General features: G+C 39.4%; 1 protein-coding gene across 1 annotated transcript; it reads left to right on the forward strand.

Annotated features, from left to right (window-relative positions):
• Window positions 1-1,206: 1,206 nt before the first annotated feature.
• LOC147850945 (putative polygalacturonase At1g80170) lies at window positions 1,207-9,800 on the forward strand. Its single transcript, XM_087335897.1, has 9 exons — window positions 1,207-1,696; window positions 2,725-2,853; window positions 3,316-3,486; window positions 4,196-4,216; window positions 4,768-4,975; window positions 5,822-5,903; window positions 6,002-6,110; window positions 6,291-6,407; window positions 9,332-9,800. The coding sequence occupies exons 1-9, from the start codon at window positions 1,364-1,366 to the stop codon at window positions 9,596-9,598; spliced, it is 1,437 nt and encodes a 478-aa protein (XP_087192023.1). The 5' UTR covers window positions 1,207-1,363; the 3' UTR covers window positions 9,599-9,800.
• Window positions 9,801-15,482: the final 5,682 nt, after the last annotated feature.

Consider the following 15,482-nt stretch of genomic DNA (forward strand, 5'->3'; position numbering starts at 1 on the left):
AATTAAATAAGCATTTAAGTTAAATTTATTAAATCAATAAAAAACCATTAATTAAACCATTACATCAATAAACTATTAAGGTAAAAAAAAAATTAACCAAAAACCTATAAACCTTTAAACCAAACTTGTAAAACTATAAACCTGAGTTTTAGAACCGAAACCAAACCGTTTATTGAGAATCCAAACCAAACCAAACCACTAATTTTTTTTGGAACCAATAAACCGTTAAACCATGGCTTAATGATTCGGTTCGGTTTGAGCCGAAACCGTGCCCATTGCTACACATATTCATGTATGATCCTTGTCATGTCCGAAGGGGGGTGTCTTTGTTAGATGTTGCATCATGGATGCCTCACCAAATGGGTAAAATGTTAACTCCAATAATGTTTGAGGTAGGATGACAATGATGACAAACTAATAAGGGCACAAGAGTGGCATGTCCAACCACAAACATGGTCTACGAGTTGGATATTGATCATAAAATGTTACTCTTGGAAGCATGTGTACTAATTACTAACTAGGAATGAGGCCCCACCTCTTTTAATGAGGTTTCGCACGCTTATCGTATGTGGGTTCAGATTTGTCGAGGCTTTTCCAACTGGGGGCATAAGAGTACATAGCTACACACCCAAACAAAACAACGATTCATTGTTGTTAAAGGAATGGCTTGTGACATAAGGCCACTCACTAGCTACAATGGTGGTAAAAGCCCGAAGGGGGGGGGGGGGGGGGTGAGGTGACAAACTACCACTCTACATATACATGGGTGCAAATGGACGAAGGATAAGGAAATGGGCATATTGTCGATCGATGTATGCGGAAATATATGTTGTAAAGTGGCTGGCAAGAGGGTGACTGGCCAAAAGAGAAGCCCGGGCCGGACGAAATAAACCACATTTGGGTCCTAAAGAATGCATGGTCATGTAGGCAGCCGGGCAGCCCGCCCCGATGAGTTCAGATGGGCAGGGTGTCCATAGAGGGGGGTGGGTCCATATACATAGTGAAAACAGATGGGCCACTGCAGGAAGGGATACATAGAAGAACCCAATAGATAAGAAAGAAGACAATTGATTGCTGCCTTTGCAAAGACCCACCAAAAGAAAGCAGGTGACAAAGATTTATGAGCTTACATTACATTATGGCCCCACCCCAATTACAGAGCTCTACAGCCTTTTCTTTGAGGTTCCAAGCAGCCCAAGGTTATGATGATGGTTATGGTGATGGTGGTGGTGGTGGTGATACACTAACCATCTCATCTAATCTCACAGTTCTCTTCATAAATCCAGATATCTATCTATTGAATGCAATAATCTATCTATTAATCTCACAAGAAAAATCTATCTATCCATTTATATACATATAAATGGTCAATATTCTTCCTCTTCTTCTTCTTCTTCTTCTGATTTTGGGATCCTTATTGTGTCTTCACAATCATAGAGGCGTTGATGCTACGACCAAGAAGGAGAAGCTTTCATGGCCCTGCATAACTTCTTCTTCTTCTTCTTCTTCTTCTATTGGCCATCATGATCAGATATGGAGTTTCAAACTTGTTGATGGGTTTAAAAAGGAATGCAATAATTCTCAACGTGGATGCTTTGATGCTGATGACTGTGATTATGTGAAAAGGACTGTGTTTCACATTGTGACGGTTGATTGCTATGGAGCAATCGGTGATGGATTAACAGATGATACTAAGGTATGTGTGGATCTTATCATTTATGTTGAAAAGGAATCACTTTTATTCTTTTTGCTTAACATTTGATGGTTGAAATTATCATCATCATCATCATCATCAAACATTACAAACAATGAAATGCTGAATAAAGCATCAGGGTTGGCCATTCTTGTGATTAAAGTTGGAATTTCGGGAGCTAGCGTAAACAATTATAAAACAAAATATTGGCTTCCTCTTTGTGAAGATAAATGTCACTGAGTTTATTTCCTCACGTACCACTATGCTTTCCTTATTCCTCTGAAAGAGCAATCCCCCGCCTTCTTTTTCTCAATGCTATTTGAGCCATTATGTAGTCAAATTCATCCCTTGGGTTTTATCTTTTCAGAGACGCTCCCTAAAACAAATGTCAGAATCTTTATTCCTTTTCGAGGATAAATGGTATAGTTACCAATGCACTCTGTGTGATTATGAGTGTGTCTGAGCTAATGCGATGGCTCCCATATTGTGGCCAAGATATGTTGGACAATTTTATAGTATACTTTTCACCTTGTGGTTAATTAGAAGCAGGGAAGAACTTGGGTGAATGTATTCATCATTTTGCCCTTCCGTTTTTAAAATCAGTGCTCTTGAAAGATTAGAAGCAGGGAAGAACTTGGGTGAATGTATTCATCATATTGCCCTTCCGTTTCTAAAATCAGTGCTCTTGAAAGATTACAGAGTTACAAGTATTTTAAGAAATATTATCTATTCATACTATTGACGTAAAGCAGCTAAGTAGGGGTTTACTATTATTGGCCAAAAATATTTTTATGATTTGATGTTTCTGAAAGATCGTGCATGATTTACCAACATTTTTTGGATTTAGAATGTAATATTGGTCGGAAAACAATGTGAGGGATCCCTTTAACACATAGGAAAGATGTCTAAAATTTCATGTGAATATATATGTTAATGCATTATTGTGCATGTATATACACAGACTCTAAGGTTCATGGGTATGAATATATATGGGTTGCAAACGAGATCATTAATTTATATGAAACTTTCAGGCATTTCAAGAGGCGTGGAAGGATGCATGTGCCCTGGATTCTGCACTTCTGATGATCCCCAAGGGTAAAACATACCTTGTCGGGCCGCTCAACTTCAAAGGTCCGTGCCGGAACAATCTTGCGGTTCAGGTGGGCAGATACATAAATGACCTTGTAGAGGAATATGACAATGACTGTAAGACATTAAATCTGGCTCAACTATCTTGATTCCATTACTATGTCGATAATCAAAATAAGCAACTACAATGGTACTTATGGATGTAAAGGGTTCAGCCCTTGGTTCAGCTATCTTGGTCCCATATGCATAAGGGCATTTACTATGATATAAAAAAATGGCTCAACTATCATGGATTAAACATATTAATAAAGGCATAAGTTACCATTGCATAAAAATTATCCCAACTATCTTCTGCCCATATTTATATGGATACTTAGGATGATATATTCATAACTAGAACTAGTGTCAAATTACCTGGCATATTCATAGGGACGTACATACATTTTATATAAAATAACTGGTTTATAGCTTTTAGAAGAGCTTGATAGTATGGTACAATTTTCAAGGAACACAGTTTTCAATTCATCTTGCAGTTTGCCGGCACTTTGATTGCACCATCGGATCCTAAGAAATGGAATGTGTCGGACTCAAATGCCTGGATTTACTTCAATAATCTGAATAATCTCACAGTTGAAGGATGGGGAAAGCTAGATGGACAGGGTCAACAATGGTGGGAACAATCTTGTAAACGGGACAGAACAAGTGTAAACATTTTATCTTCTCTGCACATGTTATTGAGTGTCTATATGTTTGTTTTTGTTTTTTGTTTTGTTTGGGGGGGTGGGGGTGGGGGGATTATTATAAATCAATCTGGTATTCATTATGTGCATACACATAACCTTGACTAGGATTCAGTACATTATTAAAGTCAGAGATGTGAATGGCATTACTGGATGTCCGTGGTACTCCATTGCTATGGTCTGGTCACTAGGCCTATGATTTATGGATAGATGAAATGGCTAGATATCCTTTTGTCCCTGTTCCTTTGGTTTTCATTCATCATTCTTTGTAGTGCTCTTGTCTACACATCTTTAACCCAAGATACATGCTAGGCATCACTAGGTGTAGAATGGGATGCCCCTTATGCACTATGGTTTATGGATAGATGAAATAGCTAGATATCCTTTTGTTCTTGCCCCTCTGGCCTTCAGTCATCATTCTCCGTGATGCTCTTGCAACACATCCCTACCCAAGATACATGCTAGGCATCCTAGGTCTAGAATGGATGCCCCTTAATGCCCTAATGAACCGATAAACCCCTGCTCAAGAGGTTATGGTTATGTGGATAGACGAACCTGATATATTATTTAGACCATGATCCTAATATCGTTATTTTGAATGAAGTGTATGTGTATATTAATCCATTCATTCAGTAATCCACACTAACCACAAATTTTCTTTCTGGTTGTGCAGCTATGTGTCGACGCGCCCACTGTAAGTATTGTAGAGATCTTTTATGGGTATGTCTTTGTAACATGTTCAAAATGGTCAAGGCTGCTTTTACATATTGTTGTAAAAAATATGAATGGAACCAAAAGGGGATATTTGCCCCTCACCATATATCATGCAATGATCCATTCCATAATTCTGCAGTGAAATGGAATATCATGTAATATTAACATTTGCAACAGGCCTCAATGATCTCTGAGACCAAAATTATAACCATCACCTGAAACATGATACAAATGTCAGATAAAAGGGCTGAAAGGATATAATAACAAGAAGCTAGAGCTGGGGAACAAGTATTCAATTGTAAATGTATTGAGAATACTACCTAGCCTGATATATCTAGAAATCATGAGAATATTACCTAGCCTGATATATTTAGAAATCATGAGAATACTACCTAGCCTGATATATTTAGAAATCATGGTTAACGGTTGTTGGCATGTTAAGACATCATTGGCATGTGTATAATCACTATTTCTACTTCGTCCTTTCTAGAAGTGGCTTCTCGATAATTTTCTCTTTTTCTTTTCTTGTAGGCCTTGAGGTTTAATGCTGTTCACAACTTGAGGGTACAGAACCTAGAAATTGTGAACAGCCCACAGATCCATGTGAAATTCTCAGAATGCAGTGGTGTTCAAGTCATGAATATGCAAGTAAATGCACCAGAGGACAGTCCTAATACCGATGGAATTCATATTTCTGAGACACAGAATGTTCTCATCCAGGATACACAGATAGGATGTGGTACATTTTTATGATTTTTAATAGTAGAAGAGTTTGTGTAGCCCAGTGATTCCAATATTTCAAGTATATCATTAATTTAATCCTAAATTAATGGAGTCATTTAGGCAACATATAGGCCAATTAACATCACAGTTGATAATTTGGCAATTTTATGTGACATATAAACTAATCTAAAAAATGTTTTAAAAATAGTTTAAATTATTGTATATGGCATATATAAACTAATCTATAAAATGTTTTAAAAATAGTTTAAATTATTGTATATGGCATATATAAACTAATCTATAAAATGGTTTAAAAATAGTTTAAATTATTGTATATGGCATATATAAACTAATCTATAAAATGTTTTAAAAATAGTTTAAATTATTGTATACGGCATATTATTAGATCTTAATTACTAGATTTTAAATATATCACACTAGACAGATATTAAAAATCTTGTACTTGAGATATATTAGAAACAATGTCTTGAAACCCATTCCCAAATCAGTGAGATTTTCCCAAATGATCCAAAACTTTCTAATTAGCTTGTGGATGGCCATTTGGTAGGCAACAACACAATCTGGATATTGTGGACATCGAACTAGGGTTAACTGGTGCAATGGGGTAGAAAACCTTATATATACCAACCCTAGGTCCAGACTATGGCCAAGCAAAAGGCAATCCATGAGATAGTGGGGTCTATCCCTTGCTCCATTTGTATATATGATTGCTTCCACAGATACTAGTGACATTGGGTTCTTGGCCTATAAACCACTGGTTTGGAGTTCAACTCTAGCAAATGGAAAACATGCCCCATTAAGCATGAGAAAAAAAAACTGAATTAAACATAGATGTGTGCAGGTGATGATTGTGTGTCAATAGTGAATGATTCCTCTAATATTGGAATTCACAAAATTGTATGTGGACCTGGCCATGGAATCAGGTATTTTTAATGTTATGCTTTCCTAGTTGTGATTTTAGGAAATTATATGGGAATATCTACTTGGCTCAGCCATTTTTGTTCATGCTGGAATTCTGCAGCATCGGTAGCCTCGGAAGATACGGAAGAGAAGAACATGTATCGTGCGTCTCTGTCGATGAAGCTATACTGACCAACACTAGTTATGGCCTTCGCATTAAAACATGGACTGTAAGGTTCTTTCAAAGCCATATATGTTATGGGTTCAATCCCGGGCCTTGCCCCTTCATTGATCGCCTCAAGTGGCTATCCATCCCTGATGGTAGCAAAAGATTAAAGCATATGTTTTGGGAAGGCCCTTTTTTATGTTGAAGCAGGCTGATTATTCCTTCATTCTTAACGCTAACGCAGGGTGGAAAGGGATCAGTTACCTATGTTCGATTTCAAAACGTACAAATGTACAATGTATCGCACCCTATACTCATCAATCAAAACTACTACGATTCATCGGCATGTTATTTGAATGAGGTCTCTCTCTCTCTCTCTCTCTCTCTCTCTCTCTCTCTCTCTCTCTCTCTCTCTCTCTCTCTCTCTCAAGTTTTTAGGGTTTTGTTTCTGTTGCATTTTTTAAGGTTTTGTTTTTGGTTCATGTTTAGGGTACCATTTCCTGTCGAATTTTTTCTTTTTTAAGCTTTCGTTTTGGCTGGGTTTCGTTCATGTTCATGTTCATGTTGCAATCTTAGGGTTCCCTTTCGACTACATTTTATGGGGGTGTTTCTTTTTGCTCTGTTTCTAGGGTTTTTGTGTTGTGTTGTAGAAGCCTTTTTCTCTCTTGTAATTAACTGACCCTAGCGGCAAGTTGTTAAGACTACCAAAGCAAGGCCTTGGGTTCAAGGCTGGACTCTCACACCTCCTTATTACACCACCATATAGTTTGTTTCCTTAATTTACTAGATGCCATTGTGGTTCGTAGGGCAAGGAAGCGGCAACCCCAGTCACAAAACCCTAAAGAGCAGGAAAAAACCCCACTAGAGCTCTCTCTCTCTCCTCTCATATTACAATTGCTGAATGAAGTAAGGAGAATTGCTTTCCTTAGAAAGCAAATCATATTATTGGGGTTGGATTGCCCCCCCTATATCTTCCTTGATGATGACTCAATGAAGAATACGACAAAAAATGATGTATGTTGCAGATCATGCATGCTCCTCAAAAAGCAAACATATTATCGGGGTTGGATTGCCCCCCTATATCTTCCTTGATGATGACTCGATGAAGAATACAACGAAAAATTATGTATGTCGCAGATCATACAAGCATGCAAGGAAAGAAAAGGTTGTTTCATTGTGATGGTAACATCATTCTCAACGGCAAGGCCATCAAACAGGCATTAGCAGCCTATTATAAATTAGAATCATGGTGACACATTATAGTTGGAATTGCAATGGCGCACTGTGGACACACCCATGAAGAGGGGAAGGTTACTTGGTTGGACGAGACATGATCCTCACTACATAGATTCGTCATAGAGTAGAGAAATGTCTTTCTTGAGTGGAGGGCCTTCAATGGAAGTCTATGAACAAGCACACTACTACATAAAGTACATGAGGGTTAATTGGATCTCACTTCTCTTCTAATGAACCTTACATTAAGGCCTACAAGTAGTGGAGTGGGATGTGCAGGTGATACATGTTGATCTGACTTGAGCTCTCAGAGACACGAGTCTTATTCATTGCATTATTTTATTTCCCTCCTTATGTATCAAGATATGCAAAAGCAAATGATGATAATCATGTGAGGGACACAAAGAAACTAAATTGCCTTACGATGTCCTATTGGGTGCCCAAGTGTAGGCAAAGTATTCCTTACATGTGACTTCAACACCAGGAAGCCAAATAGACAAGGTGATCCATATGATTTGGAAGACCTAGAGTAGGATCTCAGCCAACTCAAGACCAGACAGCACAAGATATGGAAAACATCTATTAGGGCTAGTGTCTTGACACTACCTAGTTGTTCATGACAAGGTGAACCCATGGCTAGATTCTAGTGGCCTTACCTGTTTTCCACGAGGAGGTGTGGGAGCATAGTTGATTATGTCCTCAGGACAAGGGATGCCACCCAAACTATCAAAACCTTCATCATCCCAAATCCCCTAATCAATGCCGACCACACTTATCTTCTCATAACCTTCACCAGTAACACACTATTACCATCACCTTTAATCTTGTCACCAAGCTCGTTCCCATGGACAATCATCCCCTTTACCCATGAACCAACAGAAACTTATAGCCAACATGATAGGGACTCCACCTAGATCCGCAAAGACTTGGCCACTACGAACCCATGTATAAGAGAACCTTGAACCCAATGCAGGATCCTCAACTCTTGTATCATGTACTTATCAACCCTGCATACCACAACCATCAAATTCTTTGGGGAAGCAAGAGGATATTGTGGAGTTAATCCCATTGGAGCAAAGAATGAAGTATGTGGACATTTACATGCTTCATATTGCTTGTAAAGCAAGAGGTTAACTCAGAGTTTCATCCCACCAACTAGAGATTGAAGCAAAATGAGCACTTCCTATATCTAGAGCTAAAATATTTTGCAAATATGCTAATGCCAATAGAGGCCACAAGTATTGGGAGTACTAGGCACATGAGGCATACCATCACCAGCTCATTGAGATCATTGTTCACCATGTGCAAATTGCACGAGGACGCTCAGATGCACTTGGTGAACGTCATTATAGCCTCGATCCAAAGCACCAGCCAACCTTCGATACAATGTCCCCTCACCACTACTCAATCCTTATGTATTAGTTATGCTCTTTACGCTTATAAACCATATCCAAAATCATGCATTAAGATCTTTAGGAAACCTAGAGTTTTTATTTTTGTTTCAGAATGGATATCATGAATTCACCCATATTTGTAATCATGATTTGTCTCATTGGCAGGTTTGGTCCTTGCGTAGACATTAGCAATATATCATCATTGCTTTCAATCTTTTGTAATGGATATTGTATTAATTCAATACGATAAAACCTCAAAGTGAGGTGAAAATTTACAAAGACCATTCTTCATATCACACCCTTCTTTTTAGCAATGCATTATATTATCAGTCAAGAACCTCAAAAGTAAGGTGAAACCTGTACTCAATAATGGAATGATGATGTAAAAGTACATTCTTGTCTGGCTACGTGGAATGTTCCACAAGCAAAACAAGTTACTCCTGAAAGGAATAGGTGAATCCCAAAGATTTTGTATAAATCCAAGGATGGTTTTCCTGTGTGATCATTTCCCCACATGTCAAGATTCATGTTTGACAATAATGCACTCATATTCCAATTATGTAAAAGACATTAATTGCAGTCATCATAAATTATCCGTGCTAGGCCCAACTCAAACATCTCATCATTATATAAAATAAGTGTGTCTGTATTCTGGCAGGAAACGGCAGTGGAAGTGAGTTGGGTTTGTTACAAAAACATATCGGGAACCTCAGCAACTAAGGAAGCAATTAAGTTGGCATGCAACAATATAGCTCCTTGCAAGAATCTTCAATTTGAGAACATAGAGTTACTTCATGTGAATAAAAAAAGAATAAACTCGTTTTGTGAAAATGCACAAGCATTTACTAGGGGTACTGTCATCCCTTCTATTGATTGTCCAGAACTATCAATTGGGACTCCTCCCGTGCTGCATTCCATTTTATAAGAATCTTCAAATTGGGAATGTAAGCTACTTCATCTGAATAAAAAGATGAATAAACTAGCACAAAATACACAGATTTACTAGGGGCACTGTCATCCCATTGATTGATTACCTACAAGTTTACAACTATCACTCGAGACTCATTGTATGCTCTACTCCATTTTGTATTATTTCATTAATTCTATTACAAGCTCTGCATTCATTATTACATCAGGGAGGCTCATTATATGCTCTACTCCATTTTGTATTATTTCCATTAATTCTATTACAAGCGCTCCATTCATATTATTACATCAGGAAGTAAAACGGCGTTATGATGTATATTTGTTTTTGAAATAACTTAAATCTTCAATTTTTTTTGTATCTATTATCATTCCCTTGTAGATATGATATTTTTGACAAAGAGGTGTTTTGGTTCTGTATTTATTTTGCTCTATGGTTCTATGCTTGTTTGAGACCTCTTTTTGCAACAAAGGCTTTTCAAATGTTTTGGTACTTATGATATCTCCGATTACTATTCCATTTCCATTTTTCAAGACTTCCAATCAAAAGAACTCCTAGCATTGAGAGGGATGAATCAAAAGTACATACCACTTTAGATAACAACCCTCAATTACATTTGAAATGCTATAGAGAGAGAGCCTTGTTTGTAATAATAACTCCATTAATTCAAGTCTTCATTTATATACCTAAAGTGTATGTTGAATGTTTGCTTGTTGCATGTTGGGGATACTATTGTGAAATGCACATAAGAGATCAAAACCAACCTACTTAGCTTCTTACTTCTTGCTCAATTTATAGTTAATACAAACGTACCCATTTGGGTTGGCTTAGCTAAAAAGGGTGTGCTAAAAGGGTGGCACAAAAGAACACATGCACACCACATTTCTCCCCTGAGAGAAACAAGAGACGAAGGAGCAGGAACAGGAATAGGAGCAATGGCTTGTCACAAGAACATTGTTATGTACACATAATGTAGGTAAAGGTAGGTCACTAATATTTACATAAGTCAAGGGTATTTTCACTAATGTTTAAAAGGGAACTAATGTGATTGGATAGAAGGAATGATCGGTGCATGCACTATCATGATTTGGACAACCAATGAATGGAGAGCCTTTTAGTAAGGCACATCTATTCAAGGGGCGTAGGAAAAGGTATAAATATGAGGAATAGCTACCCTCATAAACACATTACGTCGGAAGGCTGTTGTCTTAGACACTGGTGGTGCAAGCTAGGCTTTCGTCACGATGGTCGTGTTTATCTCTTCCAAGGTATTAGTCATCCTAATATTTGGCGGTATGGGACGTGGTGGTAGGTTGGCTATGTCTAGATCATAGCTCGGGTCGGGTGGAACGGGTGTCATGATATGGCAAGACTCGAACCCATGACCTTATGGTATATGGGTCGAGCTCTTAACCATCACACCATCTATTGTAATTCATAGGATATTATTTTCATTTATGCTTTATTATAAGAAAGTAATGTATATTCCAGATTTCTCTGGAACATTCTAGAAGTTTCAGGATTACTCCTGAGAACACTATAAAAGAAGACATTAGGCATTATGTTGAACCAAATTGGTTCAACGCCAGTCTTAAGCCTCTTAGCCACTTTGTACTTATCTTTCGCATAATATATTAGCTGTTGTCATCATCTTTCTCTCTCTCTCATTCTCGCTATCTCTCTCTCTCTCCTCTTCTCACTTCCTCTCTCGGGAATCTTACGCAGTCCCATCCTCTTAGTACTAATAGTACTTCTCTTCTCTAGTACTAATTCTCTCTCTGTTTAGTACTATTCCTAACAGTTTGAACCAATTTGCGTTCCTCAAGTCTACTTGTCGTTTTCCCTCCTATCCTTTTTCTATACTATGGCTACTGTTAGCGCCCAAGAATATCAATCCGTTTTCTCTGAGCTACAGTGTCTAAAAGAAAAGTTTGTTGCCCTGGAACAAGAAAGCCAACGATTGATAGGGGATCTACAACAAATCGCTCTAGAAAAACAACAAACGCAACAACAACATGGGGAGTTAGCGTTACGGGTACAACAACTCGAAGCAGTGTTGCAACAACAAGGATCAAGTCCCCAAGGATTTCATAAAGAGCCCAAGATTGGACTTCTTGTGAAATTTGATGGAACGCGATCGCAATTCCGGGGATTCCTTAATCAGGTACGCTTAGTCATCCAGATGCATCCTTCCCAATATCCCACTAATGCATCTCGAGTCGGCCTAATAGGCACGTTACTTAGCGGCTCAGCCTTGGCATGGTTCGCTCCGCTTCTAGAAAAACAATTGCCCTTGCTTAATAACTTTAAAGATTTTATTAGTGAGTTTAAAGCATGCTTTGGAGATACCGACAGCATCAAGACGACGATCAACAAGATCCGAAGATTGCGTCAAGGCGATCGTCTAGCCTCTGCCTACGTGGCAGATTTCCGTCTACTCGCCTCAGATATCCCCTGGGATGATTAGGCCCTCATGGAGCAGTTTCGCTACAGCTTGCGCAACGATGTCAAAGACTTGCTTTTAACCTTCCCCGAAGAACCAAAGTCTCTTACGGAGGCAATCAGTCGAGCAGTCTGATGTGATAACCGCCTTTTCGAACGGCGTTTGGAACGTCAGTTACAAATACCACGCTCTCGGCCGGAACCCACATACGCCTCAGTCACGGCTAAACCGTTTGCACGCGATGTACCTCAAGCCAATATTCCACCATCAATGGAGATCGACACCATGCGTCGATGCGGCCCATTATCGAAAGAAGAAAAGCAACGACGACGTGCCAATCAATTATGTCTTTATTGCGGTGGACCAGGGCATATCGCCATCAATTGTCCCCATAGGCCAAGAAGACAGGTAAATCAAATCGTCGCCTGTACTAAACCCGAGTCAATTCTTCTCTTCAGAGTGTTTGATAGTATTAATAGTACTAATAGAGTGCCAGATAGTATTCATAGTACTAATAGCCCAAGTATCTCAAACAAATTTGAAATCCTTAGTCAATTAGATGAAGAGTTAAATGATTGAGTCCAGCCAAAATAGGAGTTGTTTGGTTGGACAGTAGCCCTAGATCTGTACAGCCCATTAGTGGTTCCATTCCTTCCAAGCAAGTTAGCAATGTGTTCCTAGCCCAAGTCATTGTTAGTACTAAAAGTACTCCCCCAGTACCCGTCCTAGCACTTTTAGATTCCAGAGCTAATTCCTGTTTCATGGATCAAAATTTTGCCCAAGCTTCTAGGATATCCTTAAGAAAACTTCCTTGTCCCGCATATGTAGTAGTCATTGATGGTCGTCCCATTGCTTCCGGGAATATTGTAGAAGAATCAGAACCCATTCAAGTTGTCCTAGGTAGTTTTGTGTGTGTAGTATCATTTAATATAATTAGTAGTCCAGAGCATCCCATTGTCCTAGGATTACCTTGGTTTGAATTACATAATCCAACCATAGATTGGAGAACAAGAGAAGTCTAATATCGACCACCCCAAGAATCTACTCACCGAGTTTCGACCATTTCACTCCATCAATTACGCGAAGGACACAAGGAGGCAATGTTCCTATTTGCAATATCAATACATCCTTCCAACACTATTAAGGACTCCTCACTACAACTTCCGGCAAAATATCATCCTTATGTTGATGTATTTGACAAGGTAAAAGTCGGTACCCTTCCTCATCACCGTCCCTATGACTGTCCCATCGATTTACAACCAGGAACCGAGCCACCATGGGGACCAATTTACAACTTGTCACCCACCGAGTTAGAAGTCCTTCGAGCCTACATAGAGGAGAACTTGGCAAGTGGGTTCATCCGTCATTCGAAATCTCCTACCGGTGCACCCATCTTCTTTGTCAAGAAGAAAGATGGCTCACTTCGTCTCGTCGTTGATTACCGCAGATTGAATAAGGTCACCATCCGGAATAGGTATGCACCTCCTCTTATATCAAGTCTTTTAGAGCGAGTTAATGGTGCCAAGTTTTTTACCAAAATCGATCTACGAAGAGCGTATAACCTCGTGCGGATCCGACCAGGAGATGAATGGAAGACCGCCTTTCGCACGCGGTATGGGCATTTCGAGTATATTGTTATGTCGTTCGGCCTAACCAATGCACCCGCAGTCTTCCAACACATGGCAAATGATATATTCAGAGACCTCTTGGATATCTGTTTGATCATTTATCTAGAGGATCTATTGATTTATTCGAAGACCCAGGAAGAGCACGATTCTCATGTACTATTAGTACTAAAGCGACTCCGCAAGAATGGTCTTTATGCCAAGCTAGAAAAATGTAGCTTTGACTGCAAGCAAGTGGAATTTCTAGGCTACGTCATCTCCTCAAAGGGCATTGCCATGGATCCAGCTAAAGTCCAAACTGTACTAGAGTGGCAAATTCCACGGTCGGTACAAGATGTACAATGTTTTCTAGGTTTTGCTAACTTCTACCGTAAGTTTATACAGGATTACTCGAAGATTATTTTACCTCTCACACAACTTACGAAGAAGGAACAAGCATTTCTTTGGTCCAATGAAGCAGATATGGCTTTTCGACATCTTAAGAAAGCGTTTACATCAGCACTGATTCTAGCTCATGTGGATACAAGCAAACCATTCATCACGGAGGCCGACGCATCAGATTTCACCCTCGGTAGCATCCTTACTCAACAAGGAGATAAAGAAGAGTTACATCTTGTGGCTTTTCGACATCTTAAGAAAGCCTTTACATCAGCACCGATTCTAGCTCATGTGGATACAAGCAAACCATTCATCATGGAGGCTGACACATTAGATTTCGCCCTTGGTAGCATCCTTTCTCAACAAGGAGATAAAGAAGAGTTACATCTTGTGGCTTTCCATTCGCGCAAATTCGATGTCACAAAAATCAACTACGAAATACATGACAAGGAGTTATTAGCCATCGTGGATTCATTTGTGCAATGGTGGCATTTCTTAGAGGGCTCTCCACATCAGGTCATTGTCTTTAGTGATCACAAAAATGTTGCTTATTTCCAGAACGCTCGCGTACTAAATCGACGGCAAGCTCGGTGTACGCAATTCCTCACGCGTTTCAACTTCAAAATCACATATTGACCAGGGAAGCAGCAAGGAAAAGCAAATGCACTATAACGGCATTCATATCTTGCACCTCGTCCTGGTTATCCAGCATTTGATAATCAAAAGCAAGTAATCTTGGGACCAACACGATTGCACACGACGCGGATTTTTCACACCCAGATGGATTCACGGATTACCGATGACATACGTGCAAACTTGAAGACGGATAGTTTTGCTCAAGACATCCTAGCGCACATTGATACTTCTCGGGCATCCTGTTCTTAGTCTCAACAACCAGGTATTGACTACCGACAATTCGAATATCATGATGGTTTGTTATTCTTTAAAAAGCTTGTATATGTCCCCAATTGCTCCTGTCGCCTTCAAATCGTCTAGAATTGTAACGACACCCATACGGCGGGACATTTTGGTAGTACTAAGACGTTGGAGCTAATGCAGCGATCTTTTTGGTGGCCCCACATGCGCCGTTTTGTCAACGACTACGTTCGGACCTATGATGCTTGCTGCCGAGCAAAGATGCCACGACACCATCCATATGGCTTGTTGGAACCCTTACCAATTCCAAGTAAGTCGTGGCAGTCTATTTGTCTTGATTTTATCACAGATCTGCTAGTCTCGAAGGGGTTCAATGCTATCTTAACCGTCGTCGATCGATATATGAAGATGCCACATTTTGTGTCGTGTACTAAGGCCATCACTAGCGAGGAAACCGCCACCCTTGTCATGCGTGAGGTATTTCGGCATCATGGCCTCCCAGACAGTATCATCAGTGACCGAGAACCGCAATTTTTCTCCAAATTTTGGCAACATCTCTTCA

Source organism: Azolla caroliniana, unplaced genomic scaffold, assembly GCF_043228905.1.
Source record: "Azolla caroliniana isolate FFs.n. ecotype wild unplaced genomic scaffold, voAzoCaro1.0.p SCAF_20, whole genome shotgun sequence".
NCBI classification, from domain to species: domain Eukaryota; kingdom Viridiplantae; phylum Streptophyta; class Polypodiopsida; order Salviniales; family Salviniaceae; genus Azolla; species Azolla caroliniana.

Coding starts and splice junctions, on each gene's coding strand:
- LOC147850945 (XM_087335897.1), top strand. CDS start 1,364: ATGGTCAATATTCTTCCTCTTCTTCTTCTTCTTCTTCTGATTTTGGGA. Junction 1,697..2,724: donor GATTAACAGATGATACTAAG/GTATGTGTGGAT, acceptor TGAAACTTTCAG/GCATTTCAAGAGGCGTGGAA. Junction 4,217..4,767: donor TATGTGTCGACGCGCCCACT/GTAAGTATTGTA, acceptor CTTTTCTTGTAG/GCCTTGAGGTTTAATGCTGT.